A 20,964-nucleotide genomic window follows, 5' to 3' on the forward strand; every position below is an offset into this window, starting at 1 on the left:
CTGATGTGGGGCCCCTGGGACCCTTCGCTCCTTAGTGGAGGACCTCTGAAGTTGAGATATTTCTCCTGGTTTTTAACCACCACACATGGTGTAGGACCAACCCATTCAGTATCCCTGCCCCTTCTACCCATCTTGATATGGCTTTTCCTTTATATTCTTAGTTATGGGACTTCTGTTCAGCCATATTTCAGGTGTTCTGAATGATAGTTGTTCTGTAATTTAGTTGTAATTTTGATGTAATTATGGAGGTTCCTAGTACCATGTTAACCTATACCTCCATCTTGACTGGAACTCGTCATATTTCTGTACAACCTTTATGCTTATTTTTTATTATTTCTGAATGACTTTTTCATTTATGCTACTTTATTTCATCATACCTCTGTTTAATCATAACAGTAATCTGCAATAAAAGTTAACTTTGTTCTTTCCAGTTATTTTTTTTAGGGTAAATTTCCAGGACATGACTACTGGGTCAGAGAACCTACTAGTTTGTAGGACTTGGATGTACTGGCCCAAGTTACTTTTATTTTTATTTCTGCTTTCAAGTTATTAGCAAGTCTACCTGTCCTATCTATCCATCTATCTCTCTATCTATATTCTTTCCGTGTCATACTCAGAGGTCATACTTTTTAAAATTTCTTTACTACGATCTAAGTTAAAATATCCAAGTTTGTCATCATTTTATATGATCCCTTAGCCTTAATGTAAACTTATACACTCGATTCTGTCTGCTCAGTGCTGGTAACTCTTGGGGGAAAGCTGGGCTTTTAACATAGGCAACATTAAGCTTCTTTTTAAGTATATAATAGTCCACCCCAGAAAAGTAGATTCCCACAGACGAAATTTATTTTAGAAGTTGGAAAGAAAGCCCTAGATAATCTTTTCCTATGCAAATTAAGTTTTATGACTTTTTAAAAATAAATATTTTTGGCATTTTGCTACGTAGAGAGCACTTTCCTTTGAAGAAAAACCCTAATTACTCTGACTTGAATAGTTCACTTGGGTGATGGAGAACATTTGGTTGTAGGGAAGAAAGGATTACAAGAGATCTCTTCAGTGTAAACATAGGCTATCTCTAGTAGTTTAATAACTAGTATCTTAGAAACATATGTAAAGGGGAAAAAGCAAGTTGGAATAGAATCAACCAGAATTTTATAAGAGTTTTGAGAATCTTTTTAAAGACATGAACTATCATAAAGTGCATCTGATACTATGGTACATAGAGAAAATAGTAGCCTTTTGAGTGGCATTGTTCAATATTTATGTAAGTTTCAAGTGTCCAGTTCTTTGGTGCATCATCTGCTTATTGCATTGTGTGCTCATCACCCAAAATCTAGTCTCCTTCTGTCACCATATAGTTGATCTCCTTTACTCTCTTCCCGCAGCCTCTTCCCCTCTGGTAATCACCATATTCTTGCCTGTGTCTATGAGTTTGTTTTGTTTGTTCATTTGTTGCTTTCTTTCATATCCCACATATGAGTGAAATCATATGGTTCTTATACTGTTCTGTCTGGCTTATTTCACTTAGCATGATACTCTCAAAATCCATCCATATTATCTCAAATTTTATCCTTAGTTATGGCTGAGTATATTCCATTACATATACTGTATGTACCACATCTGGTTTATCCAGTCATCCATGAAGGACACTTAGGTTGTTTCCATGTTTTGGCTACTGTGAATAATGCTCCAGTGAACATAGGGTTACATATATCTTTACAAATAAATATTTTCAAATTTTTCAGGTAGATACCCAAAGAAGGGATTGTTGGGTCATATGATAGCTCTAATTAATACCCTTTTATAGATGAAAATGAATTAAGTAATCTTCATTAGTTGTTTAGTCACCCATAATTAAGGAGAGCTGTCTTGTTCTCATGTATAGGTACCCATGGTATTCAATTTGTATGGATATACTGAGACCCTTTCCACATGGTTGTAGTCCCCTGGAAAACCTTTGACCTACTATGTTTAGTTTCCTCTCAAAATAGATTAGCAGACCTTTTCATTGCATATATATCACTATAGGACTCTTGGGCTTCCCTTCATTGATTAGTTTTTCTGAGGCCAAGCTTGTTTGGATGAACATTATAGACATATATGCCTTACACCTGATTCCTCTTTTAAATAATTGATTTCATTTTCCCATGAAACACAATTGTATCTTTCAGACCATGCTCCAGTTTGAGTTCTTAATATCTAATTGTAGCCATGGAGCACTCTCTCAGCTCTTCACACCTGTAAACATGGCATTATTGGGATGTTTATCACTTCTCTGTGGGATTGTCAGGTCGTCATGGTATTATTTATTAAACAAGAGGTTTGTATGTGATAAGGACTTAAAATTAAGGAGAAAAAGATTTTTCTGCAAGATAAAAACCTTACTATTTAAGTATGCCTTTACAATGAAATATTTTTCAGCCATTAAAAGAGTAGAAGCATTAATGCTTAGTATTACATAGATGAACCCTAAAAACATTATGCCAAGTGAAAGAAATGAGACATATAAGGCCATATATTTTATGCTCCCGTTGATATGAAATGTCCGGAATAGGAAATTCATAGAGACAGAAAGTAGATTAGTGGTTGCCAGGGGCTATGGTAGGGGGACATGGGGAGTTACTTGTAAATGTAATCGAGTTTCTTTTTTGGTTGTTTAAAATGTTCTGGAATTCAATAGTGGTAATAGTTTTAACATCATTGCGAATATACTAAAAACCACTGCATTATACACTTTAAAAAGGTGAGTTTTATATTAAGTAAATGATACATCAACATTTTTAAAAGTTTGCTATTTTAAGATAAAATATCTCTATATTAGACCTTAAAAACATGGTTATCACAAAACTGGAGTAGATACTATAATAGGTTACATGGTAAATGATATAATTATTTCCTCACTGTATGACTTAGGGTAAATTATTTAACCTATTTGTATCCCCATCTTAAAATGGGACTAATAATATGAATAATTTTATCACTGAGTCGTTTCAAGGACTAAATGTAAAAATGCCCATAAAGTGCTAAGCATAATGCATTGTGCCTGTACAATGCCCACAGGGAATCTTCTTCATTGTAGTTAAGTATTCAGACTGTTATGATTATCCCAGGCCACATCTGGCATATTTACTCAGAAGGACATTAGGACAGGGAACACAATTAACCAGTAGGGTGGCATCCAACATTAATACAATTAGTTCTTCCACCAGTGTATACCTCAGTCTACACAGCCAACTAGAGTTACTCTGGTCCCAGGAGACATGTCTGGGGCGAGGGAATGAGACTCACATATACAGGGGTAGCCACAGGCTCTAAAGGAGACTAAAATATCTTATTACAGCTCTAGAGATAGAGCTTCCAAGGCCCCTGCAGGGGGCACGTCCAGACCCAGGAATCACCATACTCAAGCCCAAAGCCAAGATATTTATAGTTCATTTACAGTTTTTCCCAGTTGATGCAATTTACCTATCAGGGTTCATAAGCATTGTTGTTGAGTAATTGAGTTGACACTGTTCTTATCAGGTTTCCATTGAAACACAGACCTAAAGCTCCAGTTTTTATGCAGAAGGAAAGAGGTGTGTTTTCTTAACCATTTATTCACAGCCTGGCAATTATTAAATGCTCAATACATGTACCCGCAGGGAACCTTCCAGACCTCTCACTTCTTGTAAAGGAGTACCTTTCTTGACACCTAACAATTTCTGGGAAATTCTGTCGTATATGTCACATGGCTAAGTTTAAGTTTATCCTTGCTCTCCCGATGTCCTTGCTCTACTCCACACTGTTCAGCCTGTGGAGGCCCTCACCAATGTCTCTCCCTGCTTTGCTGAGCTTTTATCAGCGTCCGCCAAGCACTGTCTGTGCTGTTCCAGGCTCACAAGATTTTCATTGGGGGCTACTCTGAACTGGCCTCAGGCTGGTGAAACTTTTCAGTGGTTTGTTTTAAACCAGGGAAAGTTATTCCCTTTTGGATATCCAGAAGGGTCCCAAAATAGTGCTACTTTGGCCTCAATGTATAACAGGAGTTTATTGATTAAACATTGCTTGGTGTTATTATGTCTATTCTTTCCAGAATGTATAGTGCATCCAAAGAGTTGAGGATAGTTTTGAGTAGTAATTATCATTGTGGGACCCAGCTGTCTTGCTTCTCTCCATCTTGGGCTTATCAAACGTCAGACTTCTCAGATTTCACTTCTTTTCTAGAGGTGAATTCTTCAGTACCTTTCGCACCACTGGTTCCCCAAACTTATAGAAACTTTATTAAGATTATGAAGAAACGCAGAATTGCTTTATGATTTTACCTTTATTGCCATGAGAACTCCAACAGTAAAAGCATGTTCATTGTTGCTCCTCTTGTCGTACCTTAGTGTCAGTCATCGGCGCCCAGAGGTTATTTCCCGGAACACAGTTCTTCAGCAGACTGTGGCACTGGGCCGTACGTTATGGGCAGTGGGAGTACCCGCTGTCCGCTGGGTTTGGATCTGCAGTTGGAAGGAGACCAGGAAAGGAGTGCTGATTCTTCTCCTGGGTTTCCATCCTAGGGGAGAGTGCATAGGCCTTGGGACAAACTAATTCATGTGAGCCCCAAACTAAAATCATAATAATTGAACTTTTTATTTTACAGTGTGTGGACCAGTTGACAAAGATCCAAACTGAATTACAGGAGACAGTGAAAGATTTAGCTAAAGGCAAAAAGAAGTACTTTGAGACTGAACAGATGGCTCATGCAGTACGAGAGAAAGCTGACATCGAGGCAAAGTATGTTTTAGCATTTGTGAAAAAGTGATTATGCAAATAAATGTTATTTTTGCCAATCCTTTGTTTTCTATTAATATCAGGCAGAGACTCATGCTTAGGTTATGTTGGTTTCATCTGACCTATGAGTGTACTTCAGATCAAAAATTTTTTTATATTAGCTGATTTTACTTAAAATACTATAGCCAAATGAGAAGATTTGATTAGTCAGTTTTTACATTAAATTGAGTTATCTAAAGAAGACAAATGAATATTGTATTGAAATCTTAGCAAAAGTCTAGTTAAAGTTGGTATGGTGTCTGAATATCAGGGTTTCAGAGCCTTATTTTTCTCATGCTAGACTCTAAGTCAATTGTAGTTGGAAATCCCTGGTCGTCAGCATGTCATTGAGGGAGGGCCCATGGACACATCACGTGAACAAGGACACTGACCTCAGTGTAGAGACCCTGCCCCTGGCAGTTTTCCTCTTATGTGAAATTCTAGTATACATACTTTTTTATGTCTGCTTCAGCGACTTTGTGAATTTTACATCTGCATTTGTGATTTACAAATTCATTCTTTTTTTTAATATATTTTATTGATATTTTACAGAGAGGAAGGGAGAGGGATAGAGAGTTAGAAACATCGATGAGAGAGAAACATCGATCAGCCGCCTCCTGCACGCCCCCTACTGGGGATGTGCCCGCAACCAAGGTACATGCCCTTGACCGGAATCGAACCTGGGACCCTCTATCCACTGAGCCAAACCGGTCAGGGCACAAATTCATTCTTTTGAGAATAATTAGGAAAAGAAGGAAACGGCATTGGGTAATAGCAAGAGATAATGAAGCAAGCAGTAGAGTTGCAATGACAACTTGAGAAAAGATAGGTTTTTAAGAAATAAAAAGCCTGTATCCTAGAATGGAACTCTGAAGAGGTCTGTGAGGAGAGCTAAGACTCCCATTCAGTGCTCACTGATGCAAAATCTAGGGGTCTGAACTCCGAGTCATGAAATCAGAAAGGCTATGAACACTTGTACAGACTAGTAAAGTGTGGGGAGTGTCTTCCTAATATGTTCTTTATCTGCAAGAAATTAAAGAACCTCATAAGCATCTTGTGAAAATTTAAGGACTCCTGGGAAGTATATGTACTACCAAGGTCTGGTAATTGAATGTTCATAAAGTACTTAATGTTACTGGGAAATATATTTTCTATTTACTGTTTCCCTGATTTAATGTATTGTCTTTATTACTTTATTTTTGTCAGCATACAAATATTTCCTGTAGAGGGAATGAACCCATCTTCCCAACAAGAACCAGAATTTTTTAGATCAAGTGATCTCCATTAGGAATATCCTGTTATGGAACTTGTTTGTTAAAACTCTCAGGGAGCCCTAACTGGTTTGGCTCAGTGGATAGAGCGTCGGCCTGCAGACTGAAGGGTCCCAGGTTCAATTCCGGTCAAGGGCATGTACCTTGGTTGTGGGCACATCCCCAGTAGGGAGTGTGCAGGAGGCAGCTGATGGATGTTTCTCTCTCATCGATGTTTCTAACTCTCTATCCCTCTCCCTTCCTCTCTGTAAAAAATCAGTAAAATATATATATTTTTAAAAAAAAATAAAACTCTCAGGGATTCTAGAACAAAGAGTTGACTGATTTGTAGCACATACAGAAATACATACTCTAGGCAGGGCCTACAGGGTGAAAATGAGGACAGTTGAGGGCTGTTCCTGAGAAGTGTGGGTTTGACAGGGTCAAATGGTCACAGATGCTGATTGAAAGGAACTCCTTCTGACATGGCTCAAATTCAAAGGGGATATGAATTGGACATTTTCAGTGTGTAACTTTCCTGGAAAATTAACTGCAGAGTAAGAAATGCCTTTTCATCTTTACTCACTACTTGTTTATTGAATAATTACTTTATATTGGGTGCTATGGGTACAGATATGAGTAAGATTAAATTTTGTGCCCTAAAGAAGTTTAAAGCCTATAGTTAAAGACTAATATATTTAAAAGTGATTTTATGATTTGTTTATTCCCAGTAAACTTAAAGAAACTAAGTGCCTAAAGTCACTTACCTAGTAACTAATTTATTTGCAGTAGTTGTCCTATATAATAAAAGGCTAATATGCAAATCGACTGAACAGTGGAACGAGCTGTCACTATCACGCACACTGACCACCAGGGGGCAGACACTCTCACAGGGGGAGCACCGCTCAGTCAGAAGTCGGACTCACAGCTGTCGAGCCCAGCAGCTGTGGCAGTAGCCTCTCCCGCCTCCGCGGCAGCACTAAGGATGTCCGACTGTGACGGCTCCTGGACTGTGAGAGGGGTGCAGGTTGGGCTGAGGGGTCCCCCTCCCCCAGAGTACACAAATTTCATGCAGCAGGCCTCCAGTATGATAATACGTAAGCACAGAAAGTAGACTCATTTTGCCTAATGTAAAAGGAAACCTTTATACAAGTGATGTTTGAACAGAGTCTTGGAGAACGAATATGATTTTTCTGAGTAAAGATGAGAAGGAAGATCAGGAATGGGGACGTGAAAACTGGAGTACATATCATTTGATAAATGATTTGACTGTTGGTGAGATGTGCACTTTAGGAGAGATATGTACCTCAAAGGAAGAGGGATATCATTTAAAGGCAAAGGTGAGTTCCAATTTGGATATGAAGGTTCTACAAAACCTGGGGACCATTGGTATGAATGTATTTTGTAGGGAGTCATATAACTCATTCTCAGATGAGAATCTGGGGGTTAATTGCCTTTCAGATGATAGGTATAGGGATGAAATCATATATAAAATGAGATGGGAGATTGAGTTGGAACCCTAAGTGATGTTAACATTTGGAAGGTAGATGAGGAAGAGTTCATTATATATATATATATATATATATATATATATATCTTATTTGTTCTAAATAGTAATCGTTGAGGACAGGGACTGTATTATTCTATCGATTACCTACTTTAGTACCATACAAGAATTATATGAGGATTCATAAATGAAGCAGAAGCCAGAAACTTAAAACCTTGTATTGGAAAATCGAAGTGCAACTCATACTATTTGGACAATGGCTACAAAAAAAAGGATAATTGAGAACCCCCCAAACCTGAATGGGCCCTCTCAAATTTTAAAGTGTGCGGCCTTTGTTTTTCTAGATTAAAATGAAAACAAATGTAATTGATAAAAACCAAAACCCCCATGAAGTATGAATATGGCAAGGTAGAAAATAGCAGGAATATCTTGGACCCAATTTTTTTTTAACAGTGGGGAAGTAGTTGTGATGCATATGTGTGTACATCCTTAAACGTTTCTTTCTCATTAGAAAAGTGAGAGGCTGCTTTTGCTGTCCTTGTCACATCTGTTCTGCAGGGACCTGCTTGCCCTGTGGTCTGCAGCTTCAGAGTATGGCTCAGCTGCCAAAACATGCGTTGAATACTCCACTGCAATCGCCATGACACTGCAGTCAAGACAAACTTTGCAGCTTCAAAATTCACTGATTGTAGGAATGTTAATTGTTTCTTAGCAGTTGTCTATTGACTTTCTTCTTGTTATCTCTGGTTGTTTGGGTAAAGCCAACATATTTTAACTACTAATTTTTAGATTATGGTTCCCTTCCCGTACTAAAAGGGATTGAGGGAAATCATGACACGAGATTGGGAGAAGATAAAATAGAACAAAACCATATAGGACAACATAAACTGATGAACAAAAACAGATCCAGAGACAGAGAAGCATTGATCACACCGTCAAACCTCAGAGGGAAGGTAGGGGAGGGCGGCGGTTAGGGGGAGAGATCAACCAAAGGACTTGTATGCATGCATATAAGCCTAACCAATGGACACAGACACCAGGGAGGGTGAGAGCATGAGTGGGGAGGAGGGGCAATGGGGGAATAAGGACACATATGTAATATCTTATTCAATAAAGAAAAGAAAAAAAAATATATATATATATATATACAAAAAATAAAAAAAGCAAAAAGTTAGAAACAACCCAACTGTTCATGAATAGGAGATTATAAAATAAAGTATTGCACATCCATGCACTAATAAAAAAAAAACAACCATATAGGGCAGAGAGTCCAGGGACTTTCTCATTGTGTTGCAAATACTATATTAAGAGTAAAGAGGGCACACAGGCAGGCACCCAAACAAGAACTTTTAATGTGAGAAATAATGGAATTAAAGACTTGCTAGAGTCCGGTCACTGTCATACTGTGGATTGCTTCGTGGCCTTGTTGCAGCCCATCACACACTGCCCTGAAAGCCTGCTAACCTTGGCCTCCATAGGTTGGTTATTCCTGGGTTTAAGCTTTCCTTGTAGGAACTGAAGTATGAGTAATTGTAAAATATGGAAATTACCTATAGATTGATGACTCTTGTTTTTTATGAAATACCTTTATATTGGATTTATCTAGTTGATTTTTTTGTCATTCAGGATATTTTATTTTATTAATCTCAGTATTTCCTGTTTCATTACATTACATTCTTCCTGTAGTAAAATAAAGGAAAATAATCACTGATCTTGTTTTTCCATTTTTTTAGTTCTCTTTTAGAATAGTGTTGTGGAAAAGGGTAACTTTAAAAAATTTAGTAATTATAATACTTAATCACTTTATGATAAAATTTGATAATTTTATTAACCATATTTTTCTGTTTTTGTAACAGATCTAAACTTAGTCTTTTCCAATCAAGAATCAGTTTACAGAAGGCAAGTGTGAAGGTGAGTTTTCGAAAACTATATTTCACAATTGAGAAACTTATCTTCAAAAAAAAATAAAAGAATTATGTCTTGATGATGGAGGTCAATTATTTTCAACTAATTTGGGGAAGTGTTTTAAAGTCATTAACTTTGGGAAAAACTTTCCTTCCCAGTTCAGTGGGTTCGGGGCGGATTTCACCCAGGTGTCAACACTTTGGACAGTGCTTGCTTCTCAAGATTGCTTTACAGATAGGTTTCTGTACTTGATCTGCTTAGGTATCCTTATGTTTTTAATTCTTAGTACTAGAGACTTCGTCCACGGGCTTTAGAACGCTCTATAAAATCCATTTCATTGATATGTAGACCCTGAGCAGAAATTCTGGGCCACAAATTCCTAGTAGCAAGTGTTTTTTTCCTGTGGGACCCTCAGGGTGAAGTACTTGATAGGCAAGCTTAGTGGCCTGGCTTTGGCTCCCAGGCTCCCATCGGGAATGCAGTTCTTTCGGCACATTAATAGTATTGAATTTTTAAAAACAATTTTCTAACTCCAACAGAATTACCCATGTCTTTGACAATAACAATAAGGTACTTAATTTGGGAACCTTTATTTTCCCATTCGGATAAAACACACAAAATACTTTAAAGTTCTCTAAAAAGCTTTGGAAGTATGTTAAGTGTAAATAACAAATGTTTGAAAAACACTCTTACCATATGTAACAGTTCTAGGTACTGTTTACTTATTTCCTCAATAGTGTTGAATAGTTTTGTATGCATATAAATGTTTCTGCACGTGACCTTTACTCTTGTTGAGGAGCCATTAATTGCCAACTAAGAGAGGTAATGTTTTGCACTGTAATACCAGTTTGCACTGATTTTTCCCCCCTTTTATTATGTTATAGTTAAAAGCCCGGCGATCTGAGTGTAATTCCAAAGCTACCCACGCAAGGAATGATTATCTTCTTACATTAGCAGCAGCAAATGCACACCAGGATCGCTACTATCAAACAGATTTAGTTAACATTATGAAGGTAAAACAGCCTTAATATCTGTGGTAATTTGGTTTCATTAAAGACAAAAATAACTGACGAATTGGGTGTTCAATACATGGGATTGAGTCTATAGAATAGCATCCAGGCTACTTTGCATTTTGTTGGAATATACTTGATCTTGTTTGGGTAATCTCTGTTTTAGGTAATTCTGAATTAATTTTTAGTGTAAGAACATGTTTAAAGCCAAATCATAGTAAAGGATTGTATTATTCCCTAGTAGCGGCAGATATTTACTGTATAAAGGTTATCAATATATAAAGTAAGATTATTTTTTAAAAGCTTATTTTTTTAAAATTCTATAACTTTTCATTGATAGGTAAACTTGAACATCACTATTTTATGGTTTTTGAGGTACCTATGGAAAAACAAGAAAAGGTGTCTAGTAAGTTATGTGACAATACCTCTGCCCTGAGTATCACTCTGAAATGTAGATAGGTTGGATTACAGTTGCTTGTGTGCCCAAACTCGATCTTGGTCTGTCCCTATTTATACACTATTTGTATCTTTGACTTGCACTAACTTTAAGGAAAGGGAGTGGAAGAGAAGAAAACTTTTTAACCGGCCACCAAGTTTCCCCTTATTGCTGGCAGACAAGTTCTGCTTTGAATCATATCTCATTCTCTTTTGTTTTCTCAAGAACCCAAACATTTGATTATTCTTTCTCTAAATTTTCAACCCATCTTCTCAAATGCATTGTCCTTAATGATTATCAAATACATTGTTTTAGTATATGTGCTGCCGAAGCGAGCACACAAATACATTGTTTTCATTGAATTCTTTGCTTTATGAATCCAAGGTGTTGAGAATGGGGATGCAACAGGAGTGGGCACTCTTTTTTTTTTTTTTTAACACTGACTCTAGGACAGATAAACTCTGTCCACAAACGACAAGTTCTTTCCTTGAGAGTAGAGATAGGACATTTCCTGGGAGCTTGAGGGAAAAATGGGAGTGGTAGAGAGAGTCAAACTGGACTAAGAAGTATCCTATTACAAGTTTTTTAATGTCTTTTCTTTTTCACTGCCTGAATTACACTTTTCCTAGCTTCTATCCTTTTCTGACCTGCTGGTTAGAATACAGGTAGTGAGAGAGACAAGGGATCGTTTTGAACTTTGCATACTTTTTCCCATGAAAAGTACCTAGAAGTTTAGGCATTTTTGTATCTTATTGGGTGCTTTAGTATCTTACATAGTGCTTCAGACTTACAAGGACCAACTGGAGATTTGGCCTCCCATTATAACATGGTTTCATACAACCTATTTATTAAAGACTAAAGGCCCAGTGCACAAATTCATGCACAGGTAGGGTCTGGCTGGCCTGTGCCAGTTGGGCCGGGCTGGCCAGGGGAGGGGCCATAGGCGATTGGTGGGCGGCCTCATCCCCTGGTCGAACTCCCGGTCAAGGGGACAATTTGCATATTAGCCTTTTATTATATAGGATAGGATTTTTAGTGCAGGTTTCACTTAAGATTGTGATTTTTCTATATCCTTTTACTATTAAGTCAAAGCTGTTAACTGTATTTTTCCTTTTTGAATACTTTAAAATGAATATTATATTAGGTTAAGCAAAAACAAAATCTTTATGTTTCTTTAAATTGAATCTACAGCCAAAACGTTGTTTTACTTAAAATCCTATGTATGGTCTTTGATAAACCAGGAAAGAAAGGTACTGTATTATTTTAGGTATTTGCCCTCTGCCAAAAAAAAAAAAAAAAAGGTTAATGGGCCTGGTCTGCTCTCATGCATGTATGTATTTGATCAGTATTTGGGTAGGCTATGCTTCAGATTACTCATTTCATGAAATATTAAAGGGTACTGAAGTGATAAAAATAGAGGCAGTTCTTATACCTAAAAAATAAGAAAGTATATCTTGGTTTTCCTGTTGTGCATGTTAATTTGTTTTCTTTCTCATGCGAATTCTATAGTCTGCAGTATTGGAAAACTCCCATTAATCATGCTGTTAGCCTCTTAGTAAGTTTCTGTCATTAAAGTGACAGTGGAGTGGCTCGCCCTTTAGTGCCTTTCTTGAAAATGTCTAGTTTTTGAATTGTTGTTAAGGTTATAATGCCCTAGCTAGAATCATTTTTTTAAAAATTTATGTGAATAGCTTGGACGCCCAAAATTTGATTCATTAATTTAATCATACATACTTAATATTCGTTTATAGTATGGTAGCTACTGGACTACACTTTGGGAAGAAGCAGAGATGAGTAAGACACTCTCCTTATCCTCAAAGAGCTCAATCTGGTAAGAGAGAGATAGAAATGATTACCAATTAGAATAATCAAATCACTTACTGCTAGAGGACCTTGGTTAGTAATAATAATAGCTATCTTTCTTTTTATAATGCTTGATGTCACCCTGGAATTATCTTAATCACTTTAGGCACATTATCCTTTCTTCTTTTCCTGATTAGAGTTCATAATACACTATTTAAATAACATTCTAGCTTATAAGTGAAATGAAATGAAATCCCAACTCTAGATGAACTCAGATAACCTCTTTGTATCTGCATCTAAGTAGCCAGATACTACTGAAGAAGATCTTTCGACAACAGATTCATGATCATAAATTAATGTGGAACCCGTCTCAAATGGACCGGTAACACTGCTAAGATTTCCTACTATATTTCCCTAGTTAACTTTCCCTCCTATTTTAAACAATTATTTCAACTTTTTTCCTTCTCTTCAAACCTCAAACTTACCCTTTCTTTCACTGCTATAGCAAGTGGTCTGTCTTCCTAATTTACAGAGAAAATAGAAGCCATTAAAAGGGAGACTCCATTATTGTCTCATTACCTGCCTCCATCTGTGTTCAAGACCCAAGAGTCTCAATAACAGTTATTCCTCCTTTTCAAAGATGATCTTTTGGATAATATCTCATCCCCTCCTGCCCTCTCAGAATAAAAGCAATTGATAATTCTATTTTCTCCTTAAAGACTAGAGGCCCGGTACACAAATTCATGCACAGGTGGGTTCTGGCTGGCCTGTGCCAATTGGGCTTTATTTTTAGGTGAGTAGTTGATGAGAATTTAGTGATGATGGCCCTCATTAGGTCTATCTTTTGTGTTGCGCTTCCCTAACCTGGATTAATTGCCCTCCTGTGTCCAATGCAGTGCAGTTATTCTGAGATCTTCCTTTGCCTCTTTCCTCTGTTGGCTGTTCAGTTTTCTGTATCCTGTGTCTTCTCTTCTCTTTTGGTTTACTCTGTTTTGGGGAATATCTCCTCTAGTACTTTCTTGAGAGAGTGAACATGAGAGCTAAGTTTTTGAGATACTATGTTAATGAAAATGTAATTATTTTGTGCTAATACTTGGGTATAGAATTAAAGATTGAAAACCATTTTTATTCAGATGTTTAAGTCAATACTCTGTTGTTTTCTTGTTTCCTGTGTAGGTAATGAGAATTCAAAGCCATCTGGTTCTTGATCCTTTGTATCTGATCATTTTTTTTTAGAAGCTTTATGAAATATCCTCAGTGTGCCCTTTGATTCTTGTATTAATTCTCCCTTTTTGTTTTCTTTTTCTGAAACTCCTGTCATTAAGATGTGGGATGTCCTGGCCTAATTCTTTATTTTTCTCTTATTTTTCTTTTTTGTCATTATGCACTACTGTCTTGGAGATTTCAACTTTATGGTGCAACTCTTCGTAAGTGTTTTAGGTTTTGTCAATATCCAATTGTTTCTTTTTGTTTCTTGAATATTCATTTTGTACATTAAGCAGGTTTTTGTGCTTTGTCTTCTCTTTTTAATTCTGATAGTATCAGTAAAGAGATTTATTTAAAATTTTTTCTTCTCCCTGCATAATCTCTGTTTTAGACTGTTTTTAGCAACTTTGAGCTTCATAATAGGGTGGTCTGGTGGACCTTCGTAGGAAAAACCCTAATGTCAGTGTCCTTAAATCTCTCCTCTTAGGCTGGTTAAACCCCCTCTTTGCTCCCTTCCTTACTTCTTTACTCCCTTCATTACTCCCTTCATTACATCTCCTCTGGTGTCATTCTCTGAGGAAGACGCCCATGAGCTCCTTAACCTGGTTATACCTCCCACACAGTCTGATGATCTAATAAAATTAACGTGCTTAACACAGTCGTAGTTTTATGTGTATCAGTGTGATTATGTGACAGATGCCTTATCTCCCACTTAACTATACATTCCATGTGAACAATGATTGTGTCTATGTCATTTGAGAATTTATCCTAGCTACCTTGTATAATGTGTGTTAAATGTCTTTAAATTAATATTATTGAATGAATGAATGAATGAATGAATGAACGAGCAACCAAATTTATTTTAATCTTCACAGGATGAATTATTCCCATTTTACAAATGAGGAAATTATGACAAAGCCTGGATTTGTTAATTTTGAAGCTTGGTATATATGTTATACATTGTCTTTTTACATAACAGAAATTCTATTGATATTTTAAATAAATTGTGCGTTTCTTTAGCATTGGGGAAGAGTGTAGAAGAGGCCTTGAATGCTTGGGAGTGTGAGTGGAGCAACTGTCTAGGTATCTAACTTGTTAGGTACTTTTAAATATGTTATTTCCTTTATTTAAATACATTATTTTATTTAGTTTCATAATATCTTTTAAGATAAATACTAGCCCTGTTTTTATACGGATCAGATAGCAGACGTTTAGTGAAGTTCAGCTGATAGGTGTAGTAGGAAGGGCTTACGTCAAGGTCTCTGTGACTTTAAAGCCTGCGTTCTTTCCTAGATTTCACGCTGGGTTCTTTTCATACCACTCCAGTTTTCTTGATAGTAAAAGATAGTATAGTAAGCAGTAGTATAAAATGAGTGTCATAAATTCTGAGAGAATTTATTTGTAAAATAAAATTCACAATTGAAAATTCTCCTGTTTTAATTATTCTAAAAAGCAAGATTGGGTCAGTATTTAAATACAAGTATTTAGACAGATTCCCCAAGGAATATTTTGTATTTCTTATGCCAGTACTAATTTCTGTTCCATCATTCCAGTCTTTGGAAATATATTTGAATCCTGATTCTGTCCTTCACAATATTGAGCGTGCTCTCCTTCTTTTATCATCCATAAACTTGATAAGCTTTCCTTCTATTTATTTTTCCATGGATTAGATAAAATCATTGAAATGGATAGAACCCTGTGCTTTCTTTGCTACTAAAATTTACTTCCAACTTTACCCATCTCTTAATTAGCCGCTGTTATTCAACAATTGTGAAATCGTTAACCACACGGTTTTTTCATCTGCATTTTTTTCAGTCTTATTCACAAGTAAGTATAACAAAATGGTTAAAGAAGAGAAGTTTTAGAGTAAGCAAATCTGGTTTGACTCGGCTCTATCATTTCATAGTTTGCAACCTTGAGTAAATTATTTCCCTTCTGTGAGTCTCAACTCATCTGTAAAATGGGGCTGCTGAGTGTCCCAAATTGCTTTGCAGTGGTTCTCAACCTTCTGGCCCTTTAAATACAGTTCCTCATGTGACCCCCACTATAAAATTATTTTCGTTGCTATTTCATAACTGTAATATTGCTACTGTTATGAATCATAATGTAAATAACTGATATGCAGGATGGTCTTAGGCGACCCCTGTGAAAAGGTCATTCAACCGCCAAAGGGGTCGCGACCCACAGGTTGAGAACCGTTGCTTTAGGGAATAGTAAATGAGGTAAATGTATATTAAATACTTACTACTTTGCCCAACATATAGCAAGCACACAGTAAATGGCAAAGTGGTTATCATCATTATCACTATTAATAAAAATTATTATTCATTTATTAATTCAAGAAATTTTATTGCATGTTTGCTTTTTGCCTCGTCCTGTTCTAGGCATTGGAAATATTATAAAAAGGACAACAATAATTAAAAGTACTTATAAAACACTTAGTATATGCTAGGCACTGATCAAAATGATCTACTTGCACTAACCTACCAACTCTCTGTGGCAGATACTGTTAATATCTCTATTTTACAGAAGAGAGAAGTGAGACACAAAAAGGTTAAGTAAACTGCCCAGTTCACACAGGTAGGCAGTAGGCAGTAGAGCTGGAATTTGAACTCAGCCTGTGTGCTTTCTTTAAACCATTATGTAACATGGCCTGTCATCTAGAGTCACTTTCAGCAATGCCTGCTGAAATCAGGATATTCCAGTATAATGGCAGTTCCATAATCTAGCAACTCTATTACTAAAAAATAAATTAATAATATAAAAAGATCTGTTATGACCTCATCCTGGTGTGACTTTTGTTTTAACCTGTGCTGGTTCTTGGTGATTGCCTTTATCTTTTTAAACTATAAAGCTGTTTGTTTAATAATCTTTTCGAGATAGGAAGGCACATTAAGTTTATTTCTCTGTCATTTTTAATGTAATTAAAGTACATTTTTAGTAAAAAATAATAATGTAAAAATCCTCAAAGTTTATGTACTAATTTGACAATTATTAAAGAAAAAGCATGTCAAAATTTAAATCTAGTCATCATTTAGTTTATATGACATATTTTTTTATAAATTGTTCCCATTCTTTTTACTTTGAATATCAGGAGCTTATACCAATGGTTCTCAAACTCTTGGTCTAAGAACCCCTTTTACTCTTAAAAATTATTAAAGACCCAAAGAGTTATTGGTAGTTACTATGTTAGAAATTTAAACTGAGAAAATTTTAGGACACGAGAATACATAAGTGCAAATAGACCAATTGCATTATCATGTGTTCTCAAGCCCTTTGGAAAACTATCATATAGTTGTGAGTGAATGGAGATGGAAAAGACAAATAATAACAATAGTTTTACTTATTCTTTTCCAATTTGGATGCCTTTTATTTCTTCTTGTTTGATCACTATGGCGAGCACTTCCAGTACCATGTTGAACGGGAGTGGTGAGAGTGGACATCCCTGTCTTGTTCCTGTTCTTAAGGGAAATGGTTTTAGTTTTTGCCCATTGAGTATGATGTTGGCTATAGGTCTGTCATATAAGGCTTTTATTATGTTGAGGTATGATCCCTCTATTCCCACTTTGCTGAGAGTTTTTATCAAGAAAGGGTGTCGGATTTTGTCAAATACTTTTTTTTGCGTCAATTGATATGATTATGTGATTTTTATCTCTCACTTTGTTTATGTGATGTATCACGTTTATTGATTTGCAGATTTTGTACCATCCTTGCACCCCAGAAATAAATCCCATTTGGTCATGGTGTATGACGACACCAAACAAAACAAAACAAAAAACCATCCCTGGAAACTTAGAATCAAAGGAACTTGAATTATAGTTCTGCCTCTACCAGTCAACATTTGATTTACATAACCTGTCGATCTCACTTGAACCAGTGTCTGACATACAATATAAAATACTTTTGTTGCTCATTTCAGTATACACACTGAAGGCTTTTGGGAGCATGTACTCTGACGTGGCCATTTTTGCAATATATTAAAGCCAGGACCACCTTGTGTGGAGACTCATCATTTCATGTGGCACCTGACCAACTGTAGAAACAGATCTACATTGACACTCTGAATTGCTAATCTCAGAAGGGACTGAACCTTTCTGATGAACAAAGACTGCAGAATATATGAAGTGGAAGAGAAAGAGTAACAGTTCAACTAGATGAAAATTTCTGAAATGGGTGAAGAGTCTTGACAGAACCTTAGAGACCATCTAGTCCTGCAAATCTCAGTGAGCTCTAGTGCTCCACCTGCTCACCCTCAAGATTCTAATATGTAGAGAGACCCATGACGCACACACCAAGTACAAAGGTATTAATACTGATAAGCATGTGTCATATTTTTAGGTGTGTCAGAGCAGGAAAATAATTGAGAAACTGACTAGTCCAGTACTTATTTCCAAAGATGGAAACAAGTCAGTTATATTTATACACTAAAATGTTTTATTTTGCTCCAGAATTTATGTCCCTCAAATAAGGCTACTCTCCTACCTAAACATCCAAACCTACAGCCATCCAAATCAGGAAATCAACACCAGTGCAACACTACCATCCAGTCCACAGGCACCAAATTTTGCCAGCTGTTTAAACATTATCTCTCTCTTTTTTTTTTCATTGATTTCAGAGAGGAAATGAAATGGAGGAAGAGATAGAAACATCAATAATGAGAGAGTCATTGATTGGCTGCCTCCTGCACACCTCCTACTGGGGATCGAGCCCAGAACCCAGGCATGTGCCCTTGACCAGAATCAAACCTGAGACCCTTCAGTCCTCAGGCCGATGATCTATCCACTGGGCCAAACCAGCTAGGGCACATTATTTATTTATTTTTTTAGTACAGTTGACATATACAATATTGTATTGGTTTTGGGTGTACAATATAATGATTACACATTTATATAACTTACAAAGTGATGACCCCAGTAAATCTAGTACCCATCCAACGCCATACATTTCTGATTAGAGATACAGTCCAGGATCAATTAGTTGTCGTTTCTCTTTAGTCTCTTTCAGTCTGAAAGAGGTTTTCCATTTTTTCCTGTCTTTCATGACTGACAGTTTTAAAGAGCCTTTGATGCTGTAGGCTGTCCCTCAGGCTGGGTTTGTGCAGTATTGCTACATGTCCAATCTCAAGTCATGCAATCTTGGCAGAGATACCTCAGAAATGACGCTGGGCTCTTCTCAGTACATTGTATCAAGAGGCACATGATGTCAATTTGTCCTGCTACTGGCGATGTTAATCTTAGTCAGTTTTGTGTGTGATAGGTTTTTTCCACTGTAAAGTCATCATTCTTTCTTATGCAATAGTATTTGGGTGGGAGACTATGAGAATATCTTGTTCCTCATCAGACCTTCCCGGCCTTAGCATACTTTGATGAAATCCTTTATGATGGCTGCCAAATCATGAAATATTTTCATCATTTCTTCTACATTTATTAGTTGTTATTCTATGATAAGGAATAAGTTTTTATTCTTCCCTATTTTTTTTAAATTTTTTAAAAATATATTTTATTGATTTTTTACAGAGAGTAAGGGAGAGGCATAGAGAGTTAGAAACATCGATGAGAAAGAAACATCGATCAGCTAGCAGCCTTCTGTATACCCCCTACTGGGGATGTGACCAGAATCGAACCTGGGACCCTTCAGTCCGTAGGCCGACACTCTATCCACTGAGCCAAACCGGTTAGGGCATTCCCTATTTTTTTCATTCATTTATTTATATCACCATGGTTATGGATTTCTATCTTAGTCACTGGATTGAAATTTATTGCTTTAATTTTTTATTATGATGCTCAAATTGCTTCATATTTGAACAGTAGGAGTCCCTTCACATTGGCTCCTGTCCTTCACAAATGTCCCCATCATTTATGAGTATTTCCTCTCTGGTGCAGTGTGTTCCAGGCTTTTTATTCACTTTTCCTCACCGCAATTATGGAATCAAGCATTTCCTCAAGAATCCCTGTTTCATCTTAGTGGAAGTTAGTATTCAGAAACTGAAAGCTGGGCACTTGATGTGCTCATTGCTGCTGGGTATTATTGCTTCTCGTCCCTGTTAGTGGACAGAGCTAGGAAATACATCTATAATAATAAAAGAGTAATATGCTAATTAGACTGGACGTCCTTCCAGATGACCTTCCGAACAAAGCCAGGGCTGTGAGGGAAGCCTGGGTCCTGGGTGCCAGAGGGAAGCCAGTGCCAGCAGCCAGGGGAAGGAAGGTCTACTCTTGCATGAATTTCATGCATTGGGCCTCTAGTCCTATCTAATAATAGACAAACATGGTAATTAACCATACCTCTGCTACGCCTCCCATTGGCTAATCAGCAGGATATGCAAATTAACTGCCAACAGAGATGGCGGCCGGCAGCCATGCAGCTGAAGCGAACAGGAGGCTTGCTTGCTCCAGTGATGGAGGAAGCCAAGGTCCCCCGCCTGCCACGGCCGGCTCTGAGCCTGAAAGCAACAGCTCCGAAAGCAACTATGTTTCAATTATAAAAGCTAAACAACTGTAACCCTCTCACAATCCAATTGCCTACAGCTGTTGCCTGAGTTCTCTGTTCATGCTGAGGTCATGGTGGCTGGTACCATGGATCTGTCTCACCCAATGGCATGAGCTGGGCCCTCTCTGAAGAAGAAACCTGGATTTCTTCCCCAACTGTAACCTTTCTTTCTGACTCAAGACTATTAGGCATCTTACTAGTATGTTTTCTGGCATATTTTATTTTATTAATATCAAATACCATATTTATTTAAATTTCTACTGGAGTACAGTAACTTCATAAGTTCCTCTTATTCTTTCTACTCCAATAACAAAATTTTTGAAATGTGAAGTGTTTTAAAACTAGTAGAGGAATAATTCTATTTATTTCAGGGTAGGTTAAGGCTCTAGAGAGGGTGAGCTATTGGGCTTAAGAAAAAGCAGATAATGCTACCAAGAAAGCCTTCCTGCCCTAGCTGGTTTGGCTCAGTGAATAGAGCATCGGCCTGTGGACTGCAGGGTCCCAGTTTTGATTCCACTCAAGAGCACATGCCTGGGTTGCAGGCTGGGTCCCCAGTGGAGGGCG

General features: G+C 37.0%; 1 protein-coding gene across 2 annotated transcripts in view; it reads left to right on the forward strand.

Annotated features, from left to right (window-relative positions):
* FCHSD2 (FCH and double SH3 domains 2) overlaps positions 1–20,964 on the forward strand; it is a 178,275-nt gene that overhangs the window by 82,440 nt on the left and 74,871 nt on the right. For both annotated transcript variants that reach the window (XM_059708535.1, XM_059708536.1), the window contains 3 exons: positions 4,625–4,758; positions 9,408–9,462; positions 10,341–10,469. In XM_059708535.1, coding sequence (XP_059564518.1) covers positions 4,625–4,758; positions 9,408–9,462; positions 10,341–10,469 — 318 coding nt within the window. The remainder of the gene's footprint in view (positions 1–4,624; positions 4,759–9,407; positions 9,463–10,340; positions 10,470–20,964) is intronic.

Source organism: Myotis daubentonii, chromosome 9 (genome assembly GCF_963259705.1).
Source record: "Myotis daubentonii chromosome 9, mMyoDau2.1, whole genome shotgun sequence".
In the NCBI taxonomy this organism is placed as follows: Eukaryota; Metazoa; Chordata; class Mammalia; order Chiroptera; family Vespertilionidae; genus Myotis; species Myotis daubentonii.